This window comes from Mercenaria mercenaria, chromosome 15 (genome assembly GCF_021730395.1).
Source record: "Mercenaria mercenaria strain notata chromosome 15, MADL_Memer_1, whole genome shotgun sequence".
Lineage (NCBI taxonomy): Eukaryota > Metazoa > Mollusca > Bivalvia > Venerida > Veneridae > Mercenaria > Mercenaria mercenaria.
Genome location: NC_069375.1, coordinates 67772622 through 67795203, shown reverse-complemented (window position 1 = coordinate 67795203; position 22582 = coordinate 67772622). Strand labels below are relative to the sequence as shown.

Sequence of the window (22582 nt, the reverse complement as noted above, 5' to 3'; positions counted from 1 at the left end):
TTATTTCTGTCTATTTAGCTGAAATTAATACTTGAGACATTAGGTGAATAGTTATTTCAGCTTAAGTTAAAACTTATTTTAGTTTAAGTTGATACTTATTTCAGCTTAAGTTAATACTTATTTTAGCTGAATTTAATACTAATTTTAGCTCTATCAAGAAGAAAGGAGAAAAGAGGCTGAGTTTAAGCATTCCTGAAAATATCACTATTTATCGCTCAGAACTTCAGCTGGTTTTGAACCTGTGACTATCAGCTATAACGACGGATACATTAACCCCAAACATGTCAGCACGAGTTGTCTTTGCGTAACGTTGCCTGGGAAAGAAAAACACATTTTTTTGCTTACGGCCGCACTTTTCGTTTCATTGTATTCTCAATAGATCTCTTTTTGAATTGTAAACAGTATTGGGTGACACACAAGAAATTCCACTTGGATCCGCCGATGCTCTTGCAAATACTGTGTAAAGCCCTTAACTGATAACGTTTGATTAAAGAGAGTCAACCATGTTATTTACACTCAATTTTCACCATATGCTTAATTTCCACGGCAATATAGAACATACTAGGTAATTCTTAGAAATGAACAAATCGAGGATTACATAGTATTCATATTAAACAAAGAATGATTTGCGAAAGTATTGCAGTCAGTCCTCGAAATACTGTATAGTGAGGATACTTTATTATTCTGGATATATGAATATATTTTTGGATATAGGCCGGACAATAGGGTATGTGATATATTTTCCCAATTTGCAGAAAAAAAACGTGGGGGAATGAATATTTTTAGACAAACAGTCAAGAAAAACTAAACGCTTTTAATTTGGAAGCAGTAAGCCCAGAGATGCTATTTCGGGTTCTTGGTAATTGTTAATTTGTTATCGTGCCATTATGGCACCAACTTTAAATGCCACAAGATGGCGCCATCTATAAATGTCTAAAACCATCTGCCTCTATCGCTGATTGTCGAACAGCCTATTCAGAATTAAGTATACAACAATTCATTTGTCGTTCACCCCTTTTAATCTTTATTTAATGTAATTAAAATTGAATCTTCAACAGTAAATTAATCAACGCTTAACCATGTGATGTTAGGTTCAAGCCCGACGGAAGTCATAAATCACAAATTCTTGTAATCTTTTCCAAGGACTCGACCAAATAATGATATATATTTTTTTAATTTAACATGATGGTAATATACAATAATGATCTTTGTGCGTATGGCTGACACATACACAAAAAGTGTAGACATTTGAACATGTTTATAGTATATCACGAGAATGTGAACACGTATGATTCTTTTTAAAAGAGGGTGACCTTATCATAGAGCTTTCCTTTACAAATAATCAATCTTTTAATCTTTTGTGGGGGAGGGGGCATTGATTGGCAGCAGGTACCTATATAGCGGGATATAAACCAATATTTTTCATTTAACAAGCCATTGACGAGTCAGCATTAGCTTTTTATCACATGGTAACTATTCTAGCGAAGTAGAGGATAATATTGTGTAAATTTCCAGCAACATTATGATACTATAAATACGTTCAGAAAATGAATTATTTAGCATGCATTGTCTACATATTAGTCCCCTACTGGTTGAAAACGTTTTTCGGGGACTATTCGGAATGCGCTTTTTCCGTCCCTTCCATCCTTCCATCCCGTCCGTCCGTCCGTCCGCAATTCTTGTCCGATCCATAAACTCGTCATCCATGAAGGATTTTAATATTAGCGTGTCACAAATGTTCCCCAGATGAGACGACGTGTCATGCGCAAAGACCCGACCACCTACCTCAAAGGTCAAGGCACCCTTGGAGGTAATAGGTCAACAGGCTTTCTCCCTGTCCGGTCCATAACTCTCCCATCCATGAAGGGAATTATAATATTTCTTGGCACAAATGCACCTCAATAATAAGACGATGTGTCATGCCCAAATTTTCAGACCCCTAGCCAAAGTACAAGGTCACACTTAGCCGTCAAAGTTAGCATGGCATGAACATGGTCTGCTTCGTGCCGGTCCATAACTCAGTCATTCAGTAAGGGATATTAATATCACTTGGCACAAATGTTCCCATGAGGAGACGACGTGTCATGCGCCAAGACCGGTCCCTGCTCAAAAGGTCAAGATGTCACAATTGGAGGTCAAATGTCAACAGGGCTTTTCTCCTTCTGGTCAATAACCTCCTAATCATGAAGGGATTTTAATATTACTTGGCACAAATGCACCTCATCATAAGACAATATCCCATGCCCAACTTTCAGCCCCTAGCTCAAAGATCCAAGGTCACATTAGAAGGTCCAATGTAACCAAGGCAATAACAGGGGTCTGCTTCGTGTCCGTCCATAATCTGTCATTCATTTAAAGGATTTAATATCACTTGGCACAAAAGTTCCCCATAGGAGTCGACGTGTCCATGTGTAAGACCCAGACCCCTAGCTCAAAGGTCAAGGTCACAATTGGAGGTCAAATGTCAACAGGGCTTTTTCTGTCCATTTCAAAACTCTGCCATCCAGTGAAAGGGATTTTAATATTACTGGCACAAATGATCCTAGAAGAGCTGCCGAGGTCCTGCGCAACACCCAGCACCCTGGCTTAAAAGGTCAAGTGATGACATCTTTGAGATCAAGAGGTCAATAGAAATTTTTATTCCGGGGGGGGGGGTGGGTCCGTTCTATAACTTTTGTCATGCAAGGCATGCTTTAAATATCATTGACACAAATATTTCTCTGGATGAGACAACATGTCGTGCGCAAAATCCGGGTCCTAAGTCTAAGATCAAGGTCACACTTAGAGGCCAAAGGTCAGATACAAAAATGACTATGTCAGGAGCATTTCTTCTTCATGCATGAAGGGATTTTGATGAAACTTGGCACAAATGTTCCCCACATGAGACGATTGTCCGTGCGCAAGGACAAGGTCTCTAGGGGGTTTAAGGTCCAGTCCATACTTAGAGGTCAAGGTTATATTCATGATGACTTGTCCCAGAGCAGTTTCTTCTCCACGCATGGACAGATTTTGATGTAACTTGCACAAATTTCATTGCCATGAGGCACCCTTTTTTAAGAATTAACCTCCCTCTGTTGTTACTATAAATAGTATATTTTTTACTTTTTTTATTACTGGCCGTAGGGAAAAATCGAGACCACTTTTCTGTGGTACGACATGCATGTTACATTGAATTTTTAGATGTATTATGACCTATCTCTACCTGGTAAAGAGTTTTCGTGGGATTTGTAATATATTTTTTTTCTGAAAATAGATTTTTTTTAATTTCTTTTTTATTACTTTTTTGATGTTTGTTACTATAGATAACTAATATGATAACTATTTAATATTTTCATAATTGGCCAAAATAAAATACATAGAAACTATAGTTTTTCATGTATACAAACTTTTAATCCCAAGTGTTTTGTTATAACATATTGTAAATTGTTTATACATCACTAACATACAATGTATATCAAATCATTATTAATACTGGCAGTAGAAACAATAAGTGTGCCTTCCAGTAGGCTTTGTATTGCAGGGCAATACTTTCATTCACTGTTTTAATTAACTTTAACACCAATACTAATCCACGACGTCAGCTGTTTCAAATCGTTAAATTTTACATACATGTCTCCTAATCATTTATATGTAAATCGGCATGTATATGTGCATGTGCTTGCATAGTGCTGACTTTCTTAATAAAAATAAAGGCTTGCGCGCCTCGTTTGATCAAGGCCTGCCAAAACCCACTGCAACCGGATACAAATTCACAGATTAAGTTACTGTTACGATATATACAATAATAATTATTACAACACAAAAGATCTACATGTACTTGAATGTGAACTGGTGGGAAATATCTGTACGCTATACATAATTGAACGAAAAAGTTGCGGCAATTGTTAAGGACCAATTTCAAACTTAATAATTTTGCCTAAAATCATATATGACACATAAGCATTTACGATCATACTGGAAGCCTATGTTTATATTCCGACGCTCAACCTTTTTAATGTGTGTATATTCCTGGGATTTTTTTTTTATAAAATTCCTCACGGTCTCACTTTTTATTTATTTCATAATAATTAGTTTTTCCCCATTTCGTTTTCAGTTAACAATATTAAGTGACACTTGGATCCGCCAGACTGAGCACTTGTGTACAGCACTTAACTGATAATGTAAGATAAAAGTGAGTCAGTAGTATTTACACTCAATTTTTCGGCGACGCCGTCTAAATTCGTTTTCGTTACCTATGCCACGTGACCTCAGTTTTGCAAATCAAACTACTTGATAACGCATTATCGATAATTAATCAAAATGGAAGATTTATGCAACACACAGCCTGATTGGAACGAGAGTGTCAGTTTCTTTCACTCTGTTGATTGTGCTACGCTGGTGAAATGTAGACAAAGCGTTTATCCTAAACGACCTGCTTGTTCAACAGTTTTAAAGCCAAATTTGGTTCAGTATATTAGCAAGAATATTGATATATATCAAAATGATAAGTAAGTTAATAAATATATAAAAACCGTTCAAATACCAACAAATATCAGATTAAAGAAAGACTGAATACGTCTGCGTATCACATGAATAAGGTGTGATAAGAGTCTTTTATGGTAGAGAAGTGCTTTTTTAAAAGATTTTCCTTGTTTCAGTTGTCGTCTGTATTTGAAAAGGTTTCTTGCTTTTGTGACTTACTCAGATTGCAATATTAAAATGATACTTGTTTGCTTTAATATATTTTGTTAATAATTATTTAACTGATTTATTATATATGAATATTATTCTAAGTATGGTCTGCAAATATTGAACACAGGCTGAAATCTGTTTTATTATATATAAGCTAATAATGACTGAATCTCTTACATTGAAACGAAGGTACGCTGCATACAGTTTATCTATGTGATCTGACTACGGTCAAACTTTGCTTATAAAAAGAAATATTGAAATAGGTACTATGTATGTTTTGCTTGACCTTCACTTTTTTATAGGTGTGACTATCATTGGCCAAAGATACATGAATAGCGAATATGCTATTTGTTAAAGCGAGATCAGTTGCCTATTTTAGAAATAAATAAAAATAATAAATAAATACCTTTAATTGATTTTTTCTCTATGTATCAAATCAAACTTGATTTGTAGCATCTTTATTAGGCCCGCAGCCAACTTTGTTCAGCTGGGACGTTTGAGCCTTTAGGGGCTCTAGAGCTACAACTAGAAACGCCTTTTATACAGCGTCTCACGAACAGCTTGGCGGATCTTTGGCATACATAGTCTGAAGCAACATTATAAGTCCCTCTTCCAAATTATTTATATAGACTTGGGCCCTATTAGGGACCACTATGTCTACAAGTAGATATGCCTTTCTTCGCATTAAACGCTAAAATGTAAGGATTTTATCAAAATCGATAACTAGATCGTAAGGTCTCCTGCTATTTTGTTACAAAATGGGGATAGGGGCCAATTTAGCTAAAATATAAACAAGTTAATGACCTTCTCTCAAAGAACCGCTTCCATGGATCTTCATCAAACTACTAGGCTGTAATTCTTCGTCTAAGGATACACGAAACAAAATTCAACCCAACAAACCTTTGCGAAAAATTAAAAGAGAACCATTAAATGATAAAGTGCGGTGTTTTAGGTTTTGCAAAATGTTGAATGAATGATGAATGTTAGATAAAAATTCATAAACTTCTTTCCTTATTACAATTCGCCGACCATCATTTTTAAAGATATTTCTTGTTAAACATATGCTTCATTTCACGGTGATATAGATTATCAGTTAAAAATCCGGAAATTAAAATGTCATGTGTAGAAAACATTAATATCATAACTAATATTTAGATAAAGATGGACGTAAGACGGTACCGCGTAAAACCCTCGAATACTGAGTTGGTTTATTTATCGTTTTTTATTGTTTTTGGTAGATGCTTATTATTTTTTTGATATGGGTGTGTAGGACCACATTCATAACAGATCGCATTTGTAATGTTTTTTAATGATTACCATTCAAAACCGGTTTATTGAAGGAGCCTCCGACCCTGTTTGTAAGGCCTTTTTAGCTCATGTCTTGTTGTATAATTAATATACCTCGTTGCGATTTAATCTCCTTTGGGTCATTTCAGTTTCTGCACATGGAAGAAGACGTCGTTTCAAATAAATGCCAGGGTTGTTTTTGCTTCTAATCCGAAGGAATCCTCGTTGTTATACTTGCTGATGTTTTAATATAACCTGATAGATGGACGTAATAAATCTATGCGCAATGTAGAAATTTGATGGAATACTTATACAGTATTTTTAGATTTTTGTTAATTGAATTATCATTATGCAGTTTATTTATATAGCAGGGAGGTAGCTGATATAAATTTGCTTACTTTTGATATAGTTTGTATTTTATTGTACGAATATATCTGATAAATTACCGAATGACTTAATCATTAAATTGATTAATAGCTTTTCTGTTATACTTTGCAGTTATCATAATGACTAATTTGTTTGTGTGATCTGCTACAATTAATCCTGGAGTATTGAGGTGCTTATTTGTGTATTAACTGGAATGTCTAGAAGGTATAGGTAAAAGAGGCAAGTCGATATTCGAAGTAATATGAAATTATTAAATTGGTAATATGTCTTGCAAATTCCTGCAGGATTATTGGTTTCCAGCGAGTTTTGGATAACCATGCATCCCCTTTGTAATGCAGGGTTAAAATAGACATGTGTAAACATGCCATGATAAGCAGTGTAGCAGACGATTCTGCATCAAAGCGGCGAATGTTGATGCAGTCCCTGTTACACTATATACACATAATATGTAGTAAAAACACGTGGAAGTGGCTATTACTCATGATCCCACCACTATAAACGACTGTAGCCCCTGCTTCCTCTTGCGAGTGATCAAAACAAATAAACTGTCAGCTAAAAGTTAAAAAATAACATTTTAAAGTGACTAATTTGCTTTGAAGGTATGTATATTTAAAATCATTGATAAATTCTCCAATTTGTTTATAACCGACCAATGAAAGAAGATTTGGTGTTTATTTCCTGACTGTATGCATGCTTGCTTGAATACAATACAAGTCCTGCGAGTTCGTAAAAAGACTGTATGCCTGTTTGTGAGTGATTTCTTTATAAAATATCGTCGTTTCCTATCTCCATGTAGTAGTTCTTCAAATTATAACCCGCAAACAAAGTTGAAGGAGGGCGTGAAATATATCGGCAACATGCGTTTTGTCTGTTCTGTCTGTTTATATATGTGATCCTCATATAATTGATTGTTGCAATTACTTCAATGCTTTTACACCTACCTCACTCAAGATTACGACGAAACATCGGCCAATAAATACTTCATGTCCATGCATATTATTTTCCTTTTTCTTTTAAAGAAACACTTAAAGGAGAAACATGTCTCTTTGTTTGTTGTCAGTGCCGCAACTTATTTATGCATTAAGGGATTTTGAAATATCTTGCATTAACTTCGCCATCAAGAGACCATAATTAGACGATGATCGCATACCATTCTATACTTTCTAGTAATTTCAAACCATTATAGTATATAAGTATATAATTGCAACTAAATTAATAACGTTGTGAAAATATGAACAGTGAATGGGGTGATTTGGAGTGAAACGGCGCAGACTGAATCCACTAATCTTAGTGGATCGTCTCTTGACAGCGCGCAGAGTAAACACATTTATTATTAGTTTGTCATTGTATTTTGCCCATAAACAACACGAACTTTAACATGAAACTTGTCTTAATTTACTGTGAATACATTCAGCGAATGAATTAAGTTACCCATTTACAAGGCAGAATGCCATTTAGAGGAAAAAATTGAGGGTTTATTCCCTCCCCCAGCAGAAGTGGCTCCCCAATGTGAGGCTTTGTGATCACCTGTGTCCGACGTCCCGTCGTCCTTGTCCGTCTTCAACAATTTGACTGTTAACACACAGAGGCACATTTTGGTCCAATCTTAATGAAACTTGGTTCATAATGTACCATCAAAGAACCTTGGACGAGTTTGATATTGGTCATCTGGGCTTCAAAAACAGTCACAAGGTAAATCCGCAAGGACAGATTCCTGAAACGTGTTTATCACTTCCAAATGTAAATTATTTTTCTAACCTGAGAAATAGCAGTAAATCTTGGCAGGTAGTAATCATGACGGCTGTACTACTCTGCACGGTATTGTAACGATAACATGTTTATGTTATTATTGAGGAAGGGGGAATCAGGTAGATTCAGCCATTAGGCCATTCGGACAAAATAGTTTGTACTACTCTGAATCATTATGACTGGTTTACCATGAAGTAAACTTCTGAATTACTAATAAGGACTAATCGACTTTTCCGGTAATGTTTCGTTTTTATCCTTTTCTATTATACTTCATACGCAGATACTTGTGGTGAAATAGTTATTTCTTTTGAATGTCAAGGATCATTTTGTTGCAGATGGACTAGGAACAGACAGACGGGGTCAACCTATAGTCCCCTTCTGTTTTCATCTCAATTTATTTTAAAATCGTCAGTAACCGTGATTTCCGTAGGAATTCGACGTTAATTTCTGGCATGAAAATAGTAGGGACCTGTTTGATACTTTCCGTTTCTAATTCTAATTTTATGTTAAATATAGGTTGTGACAGGATGGCGTACCGGAGACAATCACTAACAGAATAAATCCACACCCATTACAATAATTATAAAAATTTATTTACAGAAAATGGATTATGTACAAAGATAAATAAAGTGAAAAAAATCTTATTATAAGAAAGAAAGAAAAAAAATCTGAGCTCAGTAACTCTTTTAAAAGTATAAAGTTCAAACACTGACTGTTCGTGACACAGATTTTCCGTTAATTTTGAACTTTAAGTAGCACAAAAAAAAATACAACATATCTTCAGCAAAGTCCCTTTAAACCGTGAATACGTTGACTCCGTTTTGGCCTCCCCTAGTGATGGTAGGTGCTTTGCATCCTGAAAAACTGACAACACGGTTTTTGGCACACCATGGAAAAAAGCTCTGCGCTGTGAAAATCACATCCAGCGAGTGAAGACCAATGAACCTCGGGTATTGTACTCCGGTCGTGACAGCATCATCAGGAAAAGTCTGTCTGGTGGAAGAAGCTAAACTACATGTATATAATAACATATGGAACGCATTCCATAGCAAAACAAATAAGTAACGGCATAAAACTGCTCCTTTGGGTACCCATAACTCCATTGGCTCCCATAAAAGATACGTGCTACGTATACAAAAATATGTGGCTACTAAGTTCATACGTCACGCTATTTAAAAACGTCACTTCTTACTTCCACATTTCTAAAATTACTAACAAGTCTAAAGTTAAAGTATTGAAAAGATATGAAAGTTATGATGGAAAAATTATAGAAAGGAAATGATAAACTGCAGCTATTATATACAATCACAAATTAATACGATGCAATGCGAAATAAACGTTATACAAAAGTTAGCATGAATATAATATCCATTTGACGTAAACTCGTCTAATGTCGAAAGTGTGTGCACTAGCATTATCTATCCAGCTATTTGTAGGGTAATTGTCCCGCAAATACTAAATTTCCATGGGACTTACGCTTATGCGTGTACTCTTGACATTTTGAGCATTTCACGGGAATCACGATATAGCCGGAAATCTGACTACATTGCGGCGGATTAAATTTACAATTTAAGCCCTTATAGTGGTTTTGGGGATTAAAAACATGAATTAGATTAAAGTTTATAAAATACCACCCTTTCTTGTTACGACCGATTTTATAACTTAATGAAATACAGAAAAACATGAGAGGTATTTTATGCGTAAAATCAGACAATTTACCCTCAATAATCTCAAAAAATTTGCCGAAGATGATGCAATACCTGTATTTACACTACTGATACATTGAAGGCCCGTCTGGTCAATTATGTGACATAATGTGTGTAAAACCAACACTTGAGTACTTGCATGTAAACGACGCGAAGCATTCAATTAATTATTTAATTAAGTAGGATAGCGAGTCACAGACACACCATCCTCCGCCTCCAATGATTAGTACAAGCATCGCACGAGGGGTTCGACAATACATGACATTATAAACTGTCGACTGATAAAAGAGACAATTTGTATGCATTTTTTAAAATTTCATTTACGCCTTTAAAGGACCTAAATCCGCCTACTGTACTCGCAAGATGGGATACAGTATCCACTCGCAAATACGCGTTCAGATCAAATATCAAAATTGGCAATCGCATACAGTTAATGTTTTTACACAGACTAGATAAAAATCAATTTCATTCAAAAACGCAATAAATACGAAAAATTTTATTTACATATATTTATGGAGTATGCATACATATTACAGAAAGCATCATGGATAATTGGATTACAAATCAATTTGGCGTGATATTCATCAGTTTCGTGACTTGGTCGAGTGAATTTTCATGCAATGAGTGTGATCAGTCAACATTTTGTAAACATTACCTGTCAGTTTCATCTATTATATCACCATATACACATATTTATGTTAGACTTATCGTTAAACTTTAATACACATACAGTGTAAAGCAAAATAATGAATTTGAAGACGATTCTTACCTTTTGCGTGTTTGTTTATTGTTTTGATCACTCGCAAGAGGAAGAGGGGGGCTACAGTCGTTTATAGGGTGTGATGATACCTGCTTACAAACAGAGGGTTTAAGCAACTTTATCAGACTTTATCTCGCTGAAAAGCATTTTCTTATAAAATGAAGTAATTATATTTCCATTTCACATATATTTAACAAGTCGGCAAAGTTAAATTTTCATGAGCACGGATCATGTAATTAAGTGCGCATGTGGGAGTTAACTAAGTAGGTTCGCTTTTCAATATACCGCCGTTCTTGCAGTATGTTTGTTTTCAGTCCTGTTGGCTTATGTATATGGTTTGTAAATATGGAATAATATTGCTAATAAAACAATCGAATGTTTGAATAAATATAAAGCAAGTTGTCATTTGTAGAAGGATGATTGTTTTCAGTTCATAATCTGTTGTTAGCCCAATTGGTAATGTCTGATTGTATCAGCCCGTATTGGCTTAGAAAAAAGGGTGCCATCATTATCCATTGTAGTGGATGGTAACTGGATTTTGAATTTATGATTACTGCTTAATGCTGAACTGTTTTTTTTTAGTCCATTTGGCTATGTTCGGTCGTTTCTAATAAATGAAAAAGAAAGTTAAGAAAGTTACTATTATATTCATTGTGTTGAATGGTAACTTGATTTTTGAATTAACATTAATGTATATTGACTGTGTTTCGCCCATTTGACTATGTTCGATCATTTAAAAAAAAAAAAAAAAAAATGGTTGCCGATTATATCCCTTGTGTTGGATGGAAACCTGATTTTGAATTTATGCTTAATGTATATTGATGAACTGTGTTTAGCCCATTTGGCTATGTTCGATCATAAATAAATAATAGGTTGCCAATTATATCCATTGTGTTGGATGGTAACCAGATTTTGAAATTATGATTATTGTACATTGATGATCTGTGTTTAGACCCATTTTGCTATGTTCGATCATTTCCAAAAAAAAAAAAAAAAAAAAAAAAAAAAAAAAAAAAAAAATAGGTTGCCAATTATCTCCATTGTGTTGGATAGTAACCAGATTTTGAATTTATGATTGTTGTAACCAGATTTTGAATTTATGATTGCTGTACATTGATGAACTGTGTCAGCCCATTTGGCTATGTTCGATCTTTCAAAAAGAAAAAAGAAAAAAAGATAGGTTGCCGATTGTATCCATTGTGTTGGATGGTAACCAGATTTTGAATTTATGATTACTGTACATTGATGAACTGGCTATGTTTGGTCATTAAAAAACAACAACAAAAAACAAAAACAAAACAAGAGCACCGCCTTGCGGGTGCTGACGCTCATCTGATTTTTTTTGTATAATAGAAATATTGTCCTACCCATGATTTTCTAAGTCTAAAAAGGGCCATCACTCTTGCAAAAAGCAGAATAGAGTTATGTTTCTTGATGTACAGTGTCCACTTATGATGGTGAAAAACTGTTGCAAGTTTTAAAGCAATAGCTTTGATAGTTTATGAGAAAAGTTGACTTAAACATAATATTCAATCAAGAAAATGATTTTTCTAAGTCCAAAAGGGGCAATAATTATTGCAAAAAGCAGGATGGAGTTATGTTACTTGCTGTACAGGGTCAGCTTATGATGGTGAACAAGAGTTGCAAGTTTTAAAGCATTAGCTTTGATAGTTTAAGAGAAAAAGTTGACCTAAACATAAAACTTAACCAAGAAATCTGATATTTTCTAAGTCCAAAAGGGGCCATAAATCTTGCAAAAAGCAGGATGGAGTTATGTTTCTTGCTGTACAGGGTCAGCTTATGATGGTGAACAAGAGTTGCAAGTTTTAAAGGAATAGCTTTGATAGTTTAGGATAAAAGCTGACCTAAACATAAAACTTAACCAAGAAAACTGATTTTCTAAGTCCAAAAGGGGCAATAATTCTTGCAAAAAGCAAGATGGAGTTATGTTTCTTGATGTACAGGGTCTGCTAATGATGGTGAACAAGTATTCCAAGTTTAAAAGCAAAAGCTTTGATAGTTTAGGAGAAAAGTTGACCTAAACATAAAACTTAACCAAGAAATCTGATATTTTCTAAGTACAAAAGGGGCCATAAATCTTGCAAAAAGCAAGATGGAGTTATGTTTCTTGCTATACAGGGTCAGCTTATGATGGTGAACAAGTATTCCAAGTTTCAAAGCAATAGCTTTGATAGTTTAGGAGAAAAGCTGACCTAAACATAAAACTTAACCAGGCAACGCCGACGCCGACGCCGACGCCGACAACCGCTCAAGTGATGACAATAACTCATCATTTTTTTTCAAAAAATCAGATGAGCTAAAAACAACAGGTTGCCCACATATCCATTGTGTTGGATGGTAACCAGATTTTGAATTTATTATTATTGTACATTCATGAACTGCGTCAGCCCATTTGGCTATGTTCGATATTTCAAAAAAAAAAAAAAAAAAAAAAAAAGGAAATAGGTTGCCGATTATATCCATTGTGTTGGATGGTAACCAGCAGATTTTGAATTTATGATTATTGTACATTGATGGACTGTGTTTCGCCCAATTTGGCTATGTTTAATCATTTCAAAAACAAAATAATAGGTTGCTGATTATATCCATTGTGTTGGATGGTAACCGGAATTTGAATTTATAATTAATGTATATTGATGAATTGTGTTTAGCCAATTTGGCTATGTTCGATCATTAAAAAAAAATATTTGGATGCCCATTATATCCATTGTGTTGGATGGTAACTAGATTTTGAATTTATGATTATTGTACATTGATGAACTGTGTTTAACCCATTTGGCTATGTTCGATCATTTAAAAAAAAAAAAAAAAAATAAATAAATAAAAATAAAAAAGAAGAAAAGAAAATTAATAGGTTACCGATTATATCCATTGTGCTGGATAGTAACCTGATTTTGAATTTATGATTAATGTATATTGATGAACCAAGTTTCGCCCATTTGGCTATGTTCGATCATTTCAAAAAAAAAAAAAATAATAAAATAAAAAATAAAAAAAAATAAAAAAAATAAAAATATGATGTCGATTATATCATTGTGTTAGATGGTAACCGGATTTTGAATTTATGATTAATGTATATTGATGAACTGTGTTTCGCCCATTTTGGCTATGTTTGATTACAAAAAAAAAAAAAAAAAAGTTGCTGAATATATCCATTGTGTTGGATGGTTACCGGATTTTGAATTTATGATTAACCGTTTGGCTATGTTTGTTCATTTAAAAACATAAAATAAAATAAAACAGGATGCCGATTTCATCAATTATGTTGGATGGTCACCGGATTTTGAATTTATAATTAATATATATTGATTTCGTGCGTATGCGATCGCATTCGTAACAGGTAAAATGTGTTACGAATGTGTTTGTCCAACATGAGAAGCACATATGTATCATGTTGAGTTTGGGGGACAGAAATGCTTTTTGTCAGTCAAAAAAAAAAAAAAAACAAAAATAAAAAAACAACAACAACAAAAAAACACACGTTTGATTTAAAAGCAGTAAAAATAAAAATTACCTTACAGTGGTAATTTGGATCTGTTTACTTATCTTACGGCGATTATTCGGGTTCTTGATAATCGTTCATTCATTATTGTGCCATATTTATCAAGATGTTCTAAAATAGGCATAGTTTCGTCGTGGCGTTCACCTGTTTTACAATCTGCCGTTTTCTCATTTATATGACACTAATAAACAGTGCGTTAATCTAAGTGCTATTTAAACAGTTGAAATCGCAAACTTATCACAAATTGTGCAGAAAGATAAATATGAAACGAAAATCCGACTGGATATAAAATATCTAAATTTTGCGGAAGAAAAACGAAGAATTCTATGTAGTTCCAGTGTAAGAGAGACAAGTAGTTCTAACAATAGGAAAACAATCTGTGCTGCGAAGTCGCTTCAAAGTCAGGCAACAAGTAGTTACGCTTCAAGGAAAGGTGAAATTTCGAGGCTAGGAAAGCGAATATATTAGTTCTTACGAAAGCAAAAACCGGAAGTTCTGACCGAAGGAAAGTGTGTATTGTTTGGTTTTACGTAAATGAGCAGCAGAAAGTGTACTTCCGGTAAAATCACAATGAGTACTTCCGGTGAAAAGAAAAGAGTTGTGCTGGCTTATAGTGGCGGTCTGGATACGTCATGTATCTTAGTGTGGCTTATAGAGCAGGGCTTTGAAGTGGTAGCTTTTCTGGTAAGTATTTTCTTACAATTATAAACCTCTAACTGCTGTAAACACTGTTTGATTTTAAAGAATGTCTCACAAGTGAAATAACTGAGAGTTTTCAATATTTATTTTGCTGCTGAGGTAAAGAGAAAATTATCGCAATTCTAACCAAAAATAATTTTCATGATAACTGTGTCCTGATTCACTGATCAGGACCCTTGCGTTGGTTGTGGTTAAATGATGGTTATGTCCTTTTGTGTCACGTTAGTTGCTAGGTGGTTAGTTACCAAAACCTGTTGCCTAACCTTAAGCCTGCTAAATTACTAAAATGGAGTGGTCCATTATTAAATTTAGGCAATACCTTTTATTTTTGGAAGGGGTGTTAACTGAAAATTTACTGTCAGAATAACGAAAAGTGGAGACCATGATTAGCCTGCAATTTTTTTAAGGATGTGCAGGCTGATCTTGGTCTCCACTGGTCGCATAGAATCACTTTCCGCCAGCAGACTAAAGGTTAACAAAACTTGAAAATGCCATCACTGTTCGTAAATTTGGAATTAAAACAATAAAAAAATTGATAATCATTCTTAACCATTTTATTTGTCACTCTTATTAATATTTGAGATCGACTCTATTTGAATTATTAAGCCTAAAAGTCTTTTATCTATTTTCTATTAAGGCTGACGTGGGTCAAGATGAGAATTTCGAGGAAGCCAGGAAAAAAGCTTTAAAACTCGGGGCGGTCAAGGTACGACTGAAATAATGTTTACAAGGAAAATTGAAAATTATTGGAGAAATATAAAATTACAGCTTAAATATATTTTTCTGATATTTAAAGAAATAAAAATAGAAACAACATCATCACTATGACATAATATAGTAATAATGAAGATGATGATTAATTTGAAGCTGTTGCTGCTAATAATAAATGTGATGATTATAATGCTGCGGCTTCGGTTGATAAAGATGATGCCGACGACAACGACGATGATGTCAATGGTGACGATGACGATGATTAAGACTATTTGGAAGACGTATACTTGTAACCTTTTTTACCATATATACATATTTTAGTTATATAAACTGTCTCAAAGAACTAAATTCACAAATTATCTTGTTACAGATGGTTATACCAGACGTACGTAGAGAGTTCGTTGAGGAGTTTATATGGCCTTCAATCCAAGCCAATGGTCTTTATGAGGATAGATACCCGATGGGAACCGCCCTCGCCCGCCCCTGTATAGCCAGGTGGGTATGTGGCACAGATAAGGACGATCTGTAGTCCTGGTAGGAACGGCTCTCGCCCGCCCATGTATAGTTCGGTCAGTCGCTAGTTGAGATAGGCATACCTCGCCCGTCCATGTATAGCTCGGTCAGTCGGTAGTTCAGACAGGCAGACCTCGCCCGCCCATGTATAGTTCGGTCAGTCTGTAGCCCGCCCATGTACAGTTCGGTCAGTCGCTAGTTCAGATAGGCAGACCTCGCCCGCCCACGTATAGTTCGGTCAGTCTGTAGATAAGATAGGCAGACCTCGCCCGCCCATGTATAGTTCAGTCAGTCTGTAGTTAAGGTAGACAGACCTCGTCCGCCCATGTATAGTTCGGTCAGTCGGTAGTTCAGGTAGGTAGACCTCGCCCGTCCATGTATAGCTCGGTTAGTCTGTAGTCCGGATAGGAAAGACCCTCACCCGTCCTATATAGTTCGGTTAGTCTATAGTTCAGATAGAAAAGACCCTCGCCCGCCCATGTATAGCTCGATTAGTCTGTAGTTCAGATAGGAAAGATCCTCGCCCGTCCATGTATAGTTCGGTCAGTCTATAGTTCAGATAGGAAAGACCCTCACCCGCCCATGTATAGCTCGGTTAGTCTGTAGTTCAGATAGGAAAGACCCTTGCCCGTCTATATATAGCTCGGTTACTCTGTAGTTCAGATAGGCAGACCTCGTCCAACCATAGCTCGGTTAGTCTGTAGTCCAGATAGGAAAGACTCTCGCCCGTCCATGTATAGCTAGATGAGTATTTAACTTGGATATGAATAGCACGCTTGCCAATGCATAGTACATCGAGTCTGTACTTCTGATAGAGCTAACACTCACCTGCCAATTTGTTGCTCAGTGAGTCTGTAGTCAAAATATAAACGGTCCTCGCATACCCATTTATAGCTCGGTGAGTCTGCAGACCAGACTGGATCTGCTTTCGCCCGCCCGTGTATAGCTCCCACGTAGGAAAGGCTCTTTCCCGCCCATGTATATAGCCAGATGAGATTGTAGACTAAGTCCAGACAGATGTGCCTTCCGCTGCTCTTGCAAAGTATGTTACTAGTCTAGTTATATTTTGCCGCACTAATTGCCTACCTTGGTATTCAGTATTCTGAAATTCCGAGTAAAAATTACAAATGAGACAGACCCGTAAATTAAGGTCCGGACTGCAAATCTGCCGTCTGATTAGCTTAAAGCTTTGAAGCAAAGTTAACGCCAAAGTCTGGCTACTGACCAGAAATTTGTTTTTTTAATCATTTCTGTTATTGATCTGATTCATACAGCTTGGCCCTGATCTTATCTCATTTAAAGTAGTCTTGAAAAAACAAATATATTTTGAGTTGATTATTGGTGACGAGGAGTAAAAAAATTAAGTTCGTTTTGTTCTGACCTGTATCAACGAAAGTTCTCTTTTCTCCTGTCTATAATCATAATAATAATAATAATAATAATAATAATAATAATAATATAGCAACTCAAAAAGTAAGTGCACTGACCCACTGATATCATTAGAAAAGAATGTAAAGGCATTCCTAGAGAACTTCTAAATTGACTTAACATAGATATTTTCATTTCTACTGATTTCAAATGTGTGATAACCATCCCCACAACCCCAAATTCACATTGATCCATGTCCACCTTTGTGTATACATATTTGTATATTTGTTCACATGTTATTACAAAATTTGTTTTGTATGTTTTGTAATCCATGTTTTCCAAATAAAAGACCCGTTCTGTTCTGTTCTGTTTGTAGGATATAAATACAATTGGTTTCATCGAGAGAAAGAACTGTTTCTAAGGAGTTTGTTTATCGAAAGAATGTCAAGTGTCTAAATACAGTTGGTTAGGTTGAGAAGAAGAAACTGTTTCGATAAAGAGCTTATCTCATCGAAATTTGAAAGAATGTCAATGTAGAGAATAAACCAGTATATTTTTGATATAACAGTGCCTTTATATCATTAAATTATATTTTAGAGCTATGATTAAAGTATCCAAGGATGAAGGGGCAAGATATGTTTCCCATGGTGCAACAGGAAAGGGCAATGACCAAATTAGGTTCGAACTATCGGCGTACGCCTTACATGCTTCAATAGAAGTGAGTGACATGATCAAATTTCTATTCTGATATGTCTAACGCTTTTCAACCGATTTAATGCCATTTTCTACCCTTTTTTCTTCTCTTTTTTTTTGATATTCATACACGATGCTTAAGTAAATCTACTATTCCCTTTGCACTATTTTTTCTCTGCAAGTTACTGGTAACTTTCATGTCGGGAATAAACGGCGATGAACAAGGACTTTTAAAATATCCCATCCTGCATCCAGAAGTTACCAGCTTAAAAATACGTGCTAAAATAAGACCTACAATATTCAATGAAATGTATTTAATCATATAGTATATAACAAAAATTTTATTCTCCACTATTTGCACTTAATCTCGTTAGGACAGTTCAGGGTGTATGAACTGTAGATTTGTTACGTTGAGCAAACAATACAATATGCACACCCTGTTATCTTGCAGGTCATTGCGCCGTGGCGGCTACCCGAGTTTTACAATCGATTTCCAGGAAGAAACGATCTTTTTCAGTACGCCAGGGTATCAAAAATAAGTTTATTATTTTCTGTCAATTTGCAGAGCACTTGGTTGTGGTTATAATAAATATTGTAATCATTTGTCAATATTTATCCCGCAGTGTAAAATATAATTTAGTATCTAAAAGTAGCGCAAATATTTACAACACTAAGCTTGAAGTTAATTAAGATCAAGAGTCGAGTTGTCACTCTAGTGCTGTCAAAAATGCTTTCTGGACTAAAGCTCCGCCGACAAAACGGTTAGATCATATAAGCACTTTCCAGCTGTAAATGGTTGAAGAAGATTTCAGGCGCCCATTCTGCCATTATTTAGGCACGAGTGGGCACTTGAGGAAAAACCACCAACATAATAGCTACCTAGGAGGACAGAAATGTATGCTTGTATGTAGAGTTACTTTAGTCGCCACCGGTAACCCATATCCTCAATAGGCTGTTTGTAATGTAAGTGTGTGGATAGTGCAATATCCAGAAGCCGCCCCAACTCCAGAAGCTTCTCTGCTTCTTTAGCGTGCCAGGTGTACACAGGACTCTTATCCCAGGTTTTAGTGATTTTTAGTTTTTGAGGAGCGAGGGTTCGAACTCACGACCCCTGGTTTCGTAGTCAGACAGTGTTACCAGTGGAACGTCTGCTAGAGGACAGAAATATAAGTGCAAGCGGCCTTTTAAATACGAGTGCTTTTAAAAATCAGTCAACCATGAGTGCACGATAACAAGAAATAGAGTCGATAATCGGCTCTTTCAAGTAAATAGATTATCAACAGTCGCCGCGAGGTACTGATCGGTCGGCATTTCCAAGAAAACTGATGTCGTGGAAATTCATTAATTTTACTGTATTTAATTTTATATACGAAAGTGTGTATTCGTTTTCAGGAAAAGGGTATTCCACTTCCGGTGACACCAAAAAGTCCCTGGAGTATGGACGCAAACTTGATGCACATAAGGTTCTGTTTTTTTGTTGTTGTTTTTTTTTTTCACTTCTATAATTTTTTGAAAAATGTGAACGTGGAACGTTATTTCCAGGGTAATTTGTCTCACTTAAATTTTCCTCTGCAGTGAAAAATACTTAAGATTTATCAAAGTTCTTGCACATACTTTTTTCGAGCTACACATGTGTGTAATATAAGTAATTGTATAATTTCGTCTTTTAAGTTACGAGTCTGGTATATTAGAAGACCCAATGACACAGGCACCAGAGGATTTGTACCAGATGACAGTCGACCCACAGAAGGCTCCAGATGTACCGACTATACTTGTCATTGAGTTCAAAAAGGGTAAATATGTACTAACCATTTACGATGACATATCAGTTGAAGATGTCGATAAAAACAAGTTTATTATTTGATACGGATGAACCATTTATTTTCTTGTAAAGAAAAATATAAAAATAATTATATTAGCGGCTACAATTTATATTCAAAACTAACAAAAATTGTAGGAGAAATAGCTGTCTCACAATTTCAAATACAAAAAACAAATAGGATGTATAGTCTGCACGTACCTCACATTGTCCTAAATGATTAATAAATGTACATGCAAGTGATTCCAAATATGTATAATCATCGATCTGCATTAATTAAACACGACACTATTTTGCGACAAGAGGGTCATCTCCTTAATTTATTTTTTTCCTAAAAACGATTTGAACTTTCTAAAGATAATTTTCTCTCACTCCAAAAGAAGAAAAATGAGTTAAAAAACACATAAAATGTTAATTTTTATTGAAATGGGCATTTGTACATATGTATCTCGAAACAACGTATTTAAAACTGACAATATGTTATGGCTTAATGTGTGTTTGGTGCTGGGATTGGGGCTTGATTCCTGAGAGGAAAGCGCGGATTTTTATGAATTGTTTATCTTTGCCAGTTTTGACTTGGCAACATATTGAATCTGTCAGGCGGCAGCTGCAGGATATTGCATAAATTTTATTGCTTTGTCGGACTAAAATGTTTGGGTTGTGTTTTATTTATATTTCTAATGAAGTTATAATTTCCTGCTTGATAAATTCTAAACCAAATAACGCCTTCGTATTTATGAAAATGTCAATCTGTTTCAAACTCATTAGATATGATACCTTTCGTGCAAAAAGACGTATTTTAAAATTAAACAATCATGTCGACGAGATGAAGATTTTATATTAGAAATATAGAGATATTAGAAATTTCGACTTGAACGCACTAAAACAACAGTGAACAGTTAAAGATGAGATATATTTTAGCGGCTATTGTTACGGCATCCGTCATGATTTGTTGCGCGATACGGCATACGAACGTATGGCAAAGTGACGACTCGTGGAAAGGCTTAATTGTTGATATGCACGTTTTGGAAAAGATAGAAAATATAAGCATGATACGCTGCGCTACACTTTGTGACCGGCGGAGTGATTGTTTGATGTTCTTCTACACGAATTTCTCGAAATCGTGCCAATTCACTTCAAATGAATTTATGAACGTCAATCCCATAGACGTTATGTCTCAGCTTCATGACAGTCCTGGAACCAGAGTTTATTACAATACCAACAAAAATCCATTTAAACAGCAGACAACAACAGTAAACACGTTGACGTCACCTGTGGCTTCGCATGTTTCGTCAACGCCACATTTGTCATCGGCGACACCTGATATGACGTGCAGTGGATTCGAATTTTCCTCCGCTGTAAACAAATCATATACCTACATTGCGCGTGATACGACAAGTTTGGATGATGCTGAACGTCAGTGTAGAAATATTGGAGGACGTCTTGCACTTCCGAAAGACGAACTCACTCTCAAAGCTGTTGGGGACATTCTGTCAGTCCTGACTAGTCGTAAAGGACATAATCTGCTTAATATTGGATTCTGGGTAGCAGCAAAATATTCGCTTACCGCTGTAAATTTTTTGTGGTCAGACGATAACACTGAACTACCGACTGGTCCTCCGCTTTGGTGCCCATACGAGCCTTCGGTATTGGCAAATGATGGAACATTTCCACAAACATACTGTGTCTTTATCATTCCACATTCTGGTTTAAACTGTCTGGATGATTACATCTGCACGCCAGTAGACCCGCTTAACGACTTTTTTCCTCTCTGTGAATGTCAGTGAAATCGTCTGGTTACCAACAAAAACGAATTGAAGTTGACCAGGTGAAACATAAAGAAAGAACATGTGTAATATATTCGAGCCGTGCCGCGAGAAAACCAACATAGTGGGTTTGCGACCAGCATGGATCGAGACCAGCCTGCGCATCCGCGCAGTCTGGTCAGGATCCATGCTGTTCGCTTTCAAACCCTATTACAGTTAGAGAATCTGTTAGCGAACAGCATGGATCCTGACCAGACTGCGCGGATGCGCAGGCTAGTCTGGATTCATGCTGGTCGCAAAGCCACTATGTTGGTTTTCTCATGGCACGGCTCAATTATAAACATAAGAAATTATAACCGCGCGCCTATATTTTACCAGTGAATAAAACGTTATTTCAGAATACGAGAGATTTAATTATTCGTGATTGCCTGTACATGTATTTTATTCACTGATAAAAATATAGGAACAGTTCATTATTTCGATGCTAACCACACAACAGTTCTGTGGTAACTTTCGCATACGGTCCATAGGACGAATCATCATCCCCGTTGGAAAACCTAGTGTTACGGGGATTATTTTTAAGTAGTCATCTGACAACTTGTAGTGTAATTGTAATTTGTGAATAAAAAAAAAGAAGAAAAGACAGCGACAACAAAAACTTGCGATTTTGTTAACTGACTCGGTGTTATAAACTTCACTTGTGTATGACATCACATTGGTAGATCTATAACTTTTGCATGATTGTTTAATCCATTTTCATCTAAATAATGATAAAATTTAAGAAATTGTTAGATGATGTTTTTCACAATGACATTAAATATAAGTTGATGTTCCGTATAGCTACATATATTTCACTGTAATATTTCAATAATTGACTGCAAAGCATGAGACTTGTTTAAATGTCCCTTACGAGCAGCAGTAGACCTGTAA

The 22582-nt window shown here is 35.5% G+C and overlaps 1 protein-coding gene across 2 annotated transcripts in view; it reads left to right on the top strand.

The window, feature by feature from the left end:
- Positions 1-512: 512 nt before the first annotated feature.
- LOC123557221 (argininosuccinate synthase-like) overlaps positions 513-22582 on the top strand; it is a 30774-nt gene continuing 8704 nt past the window's right edge. Inside the window, exons 1-8 of one of the 2 annotated variants that reach the window (XM_045348586.2) lie at positions 513-727; positions 14276-14767; positions 15420-15488; positions 15864-15988; positions 17972-18092; positions 18519-18593; positions 19460-19530; positions 19739-19860. In XM_045348586.2, coding sequence (XP_045204521.2) covers positions 14618-14767; positions 15420-15488; positions 15864-15988; positions 17972-18092; positions 18519-18593; positions 19460-19530; positions 19739-19860 — 733 coding nt within the window. In that variant the 5' untranslated portion in view covers positions 513-727; positions 14276-14617. Of the gene's footprint in view, positions 728-14203; positions 14768-15419; positions 15489-15863; positions 15989-17971; positions 18093-18518; positions 18594-19459; positions 19531-19738; positions 19861-22582 lie in introns of both variants that reach the window. The other variant, XM_045348570.2, reaches the window with a different exon arrangement.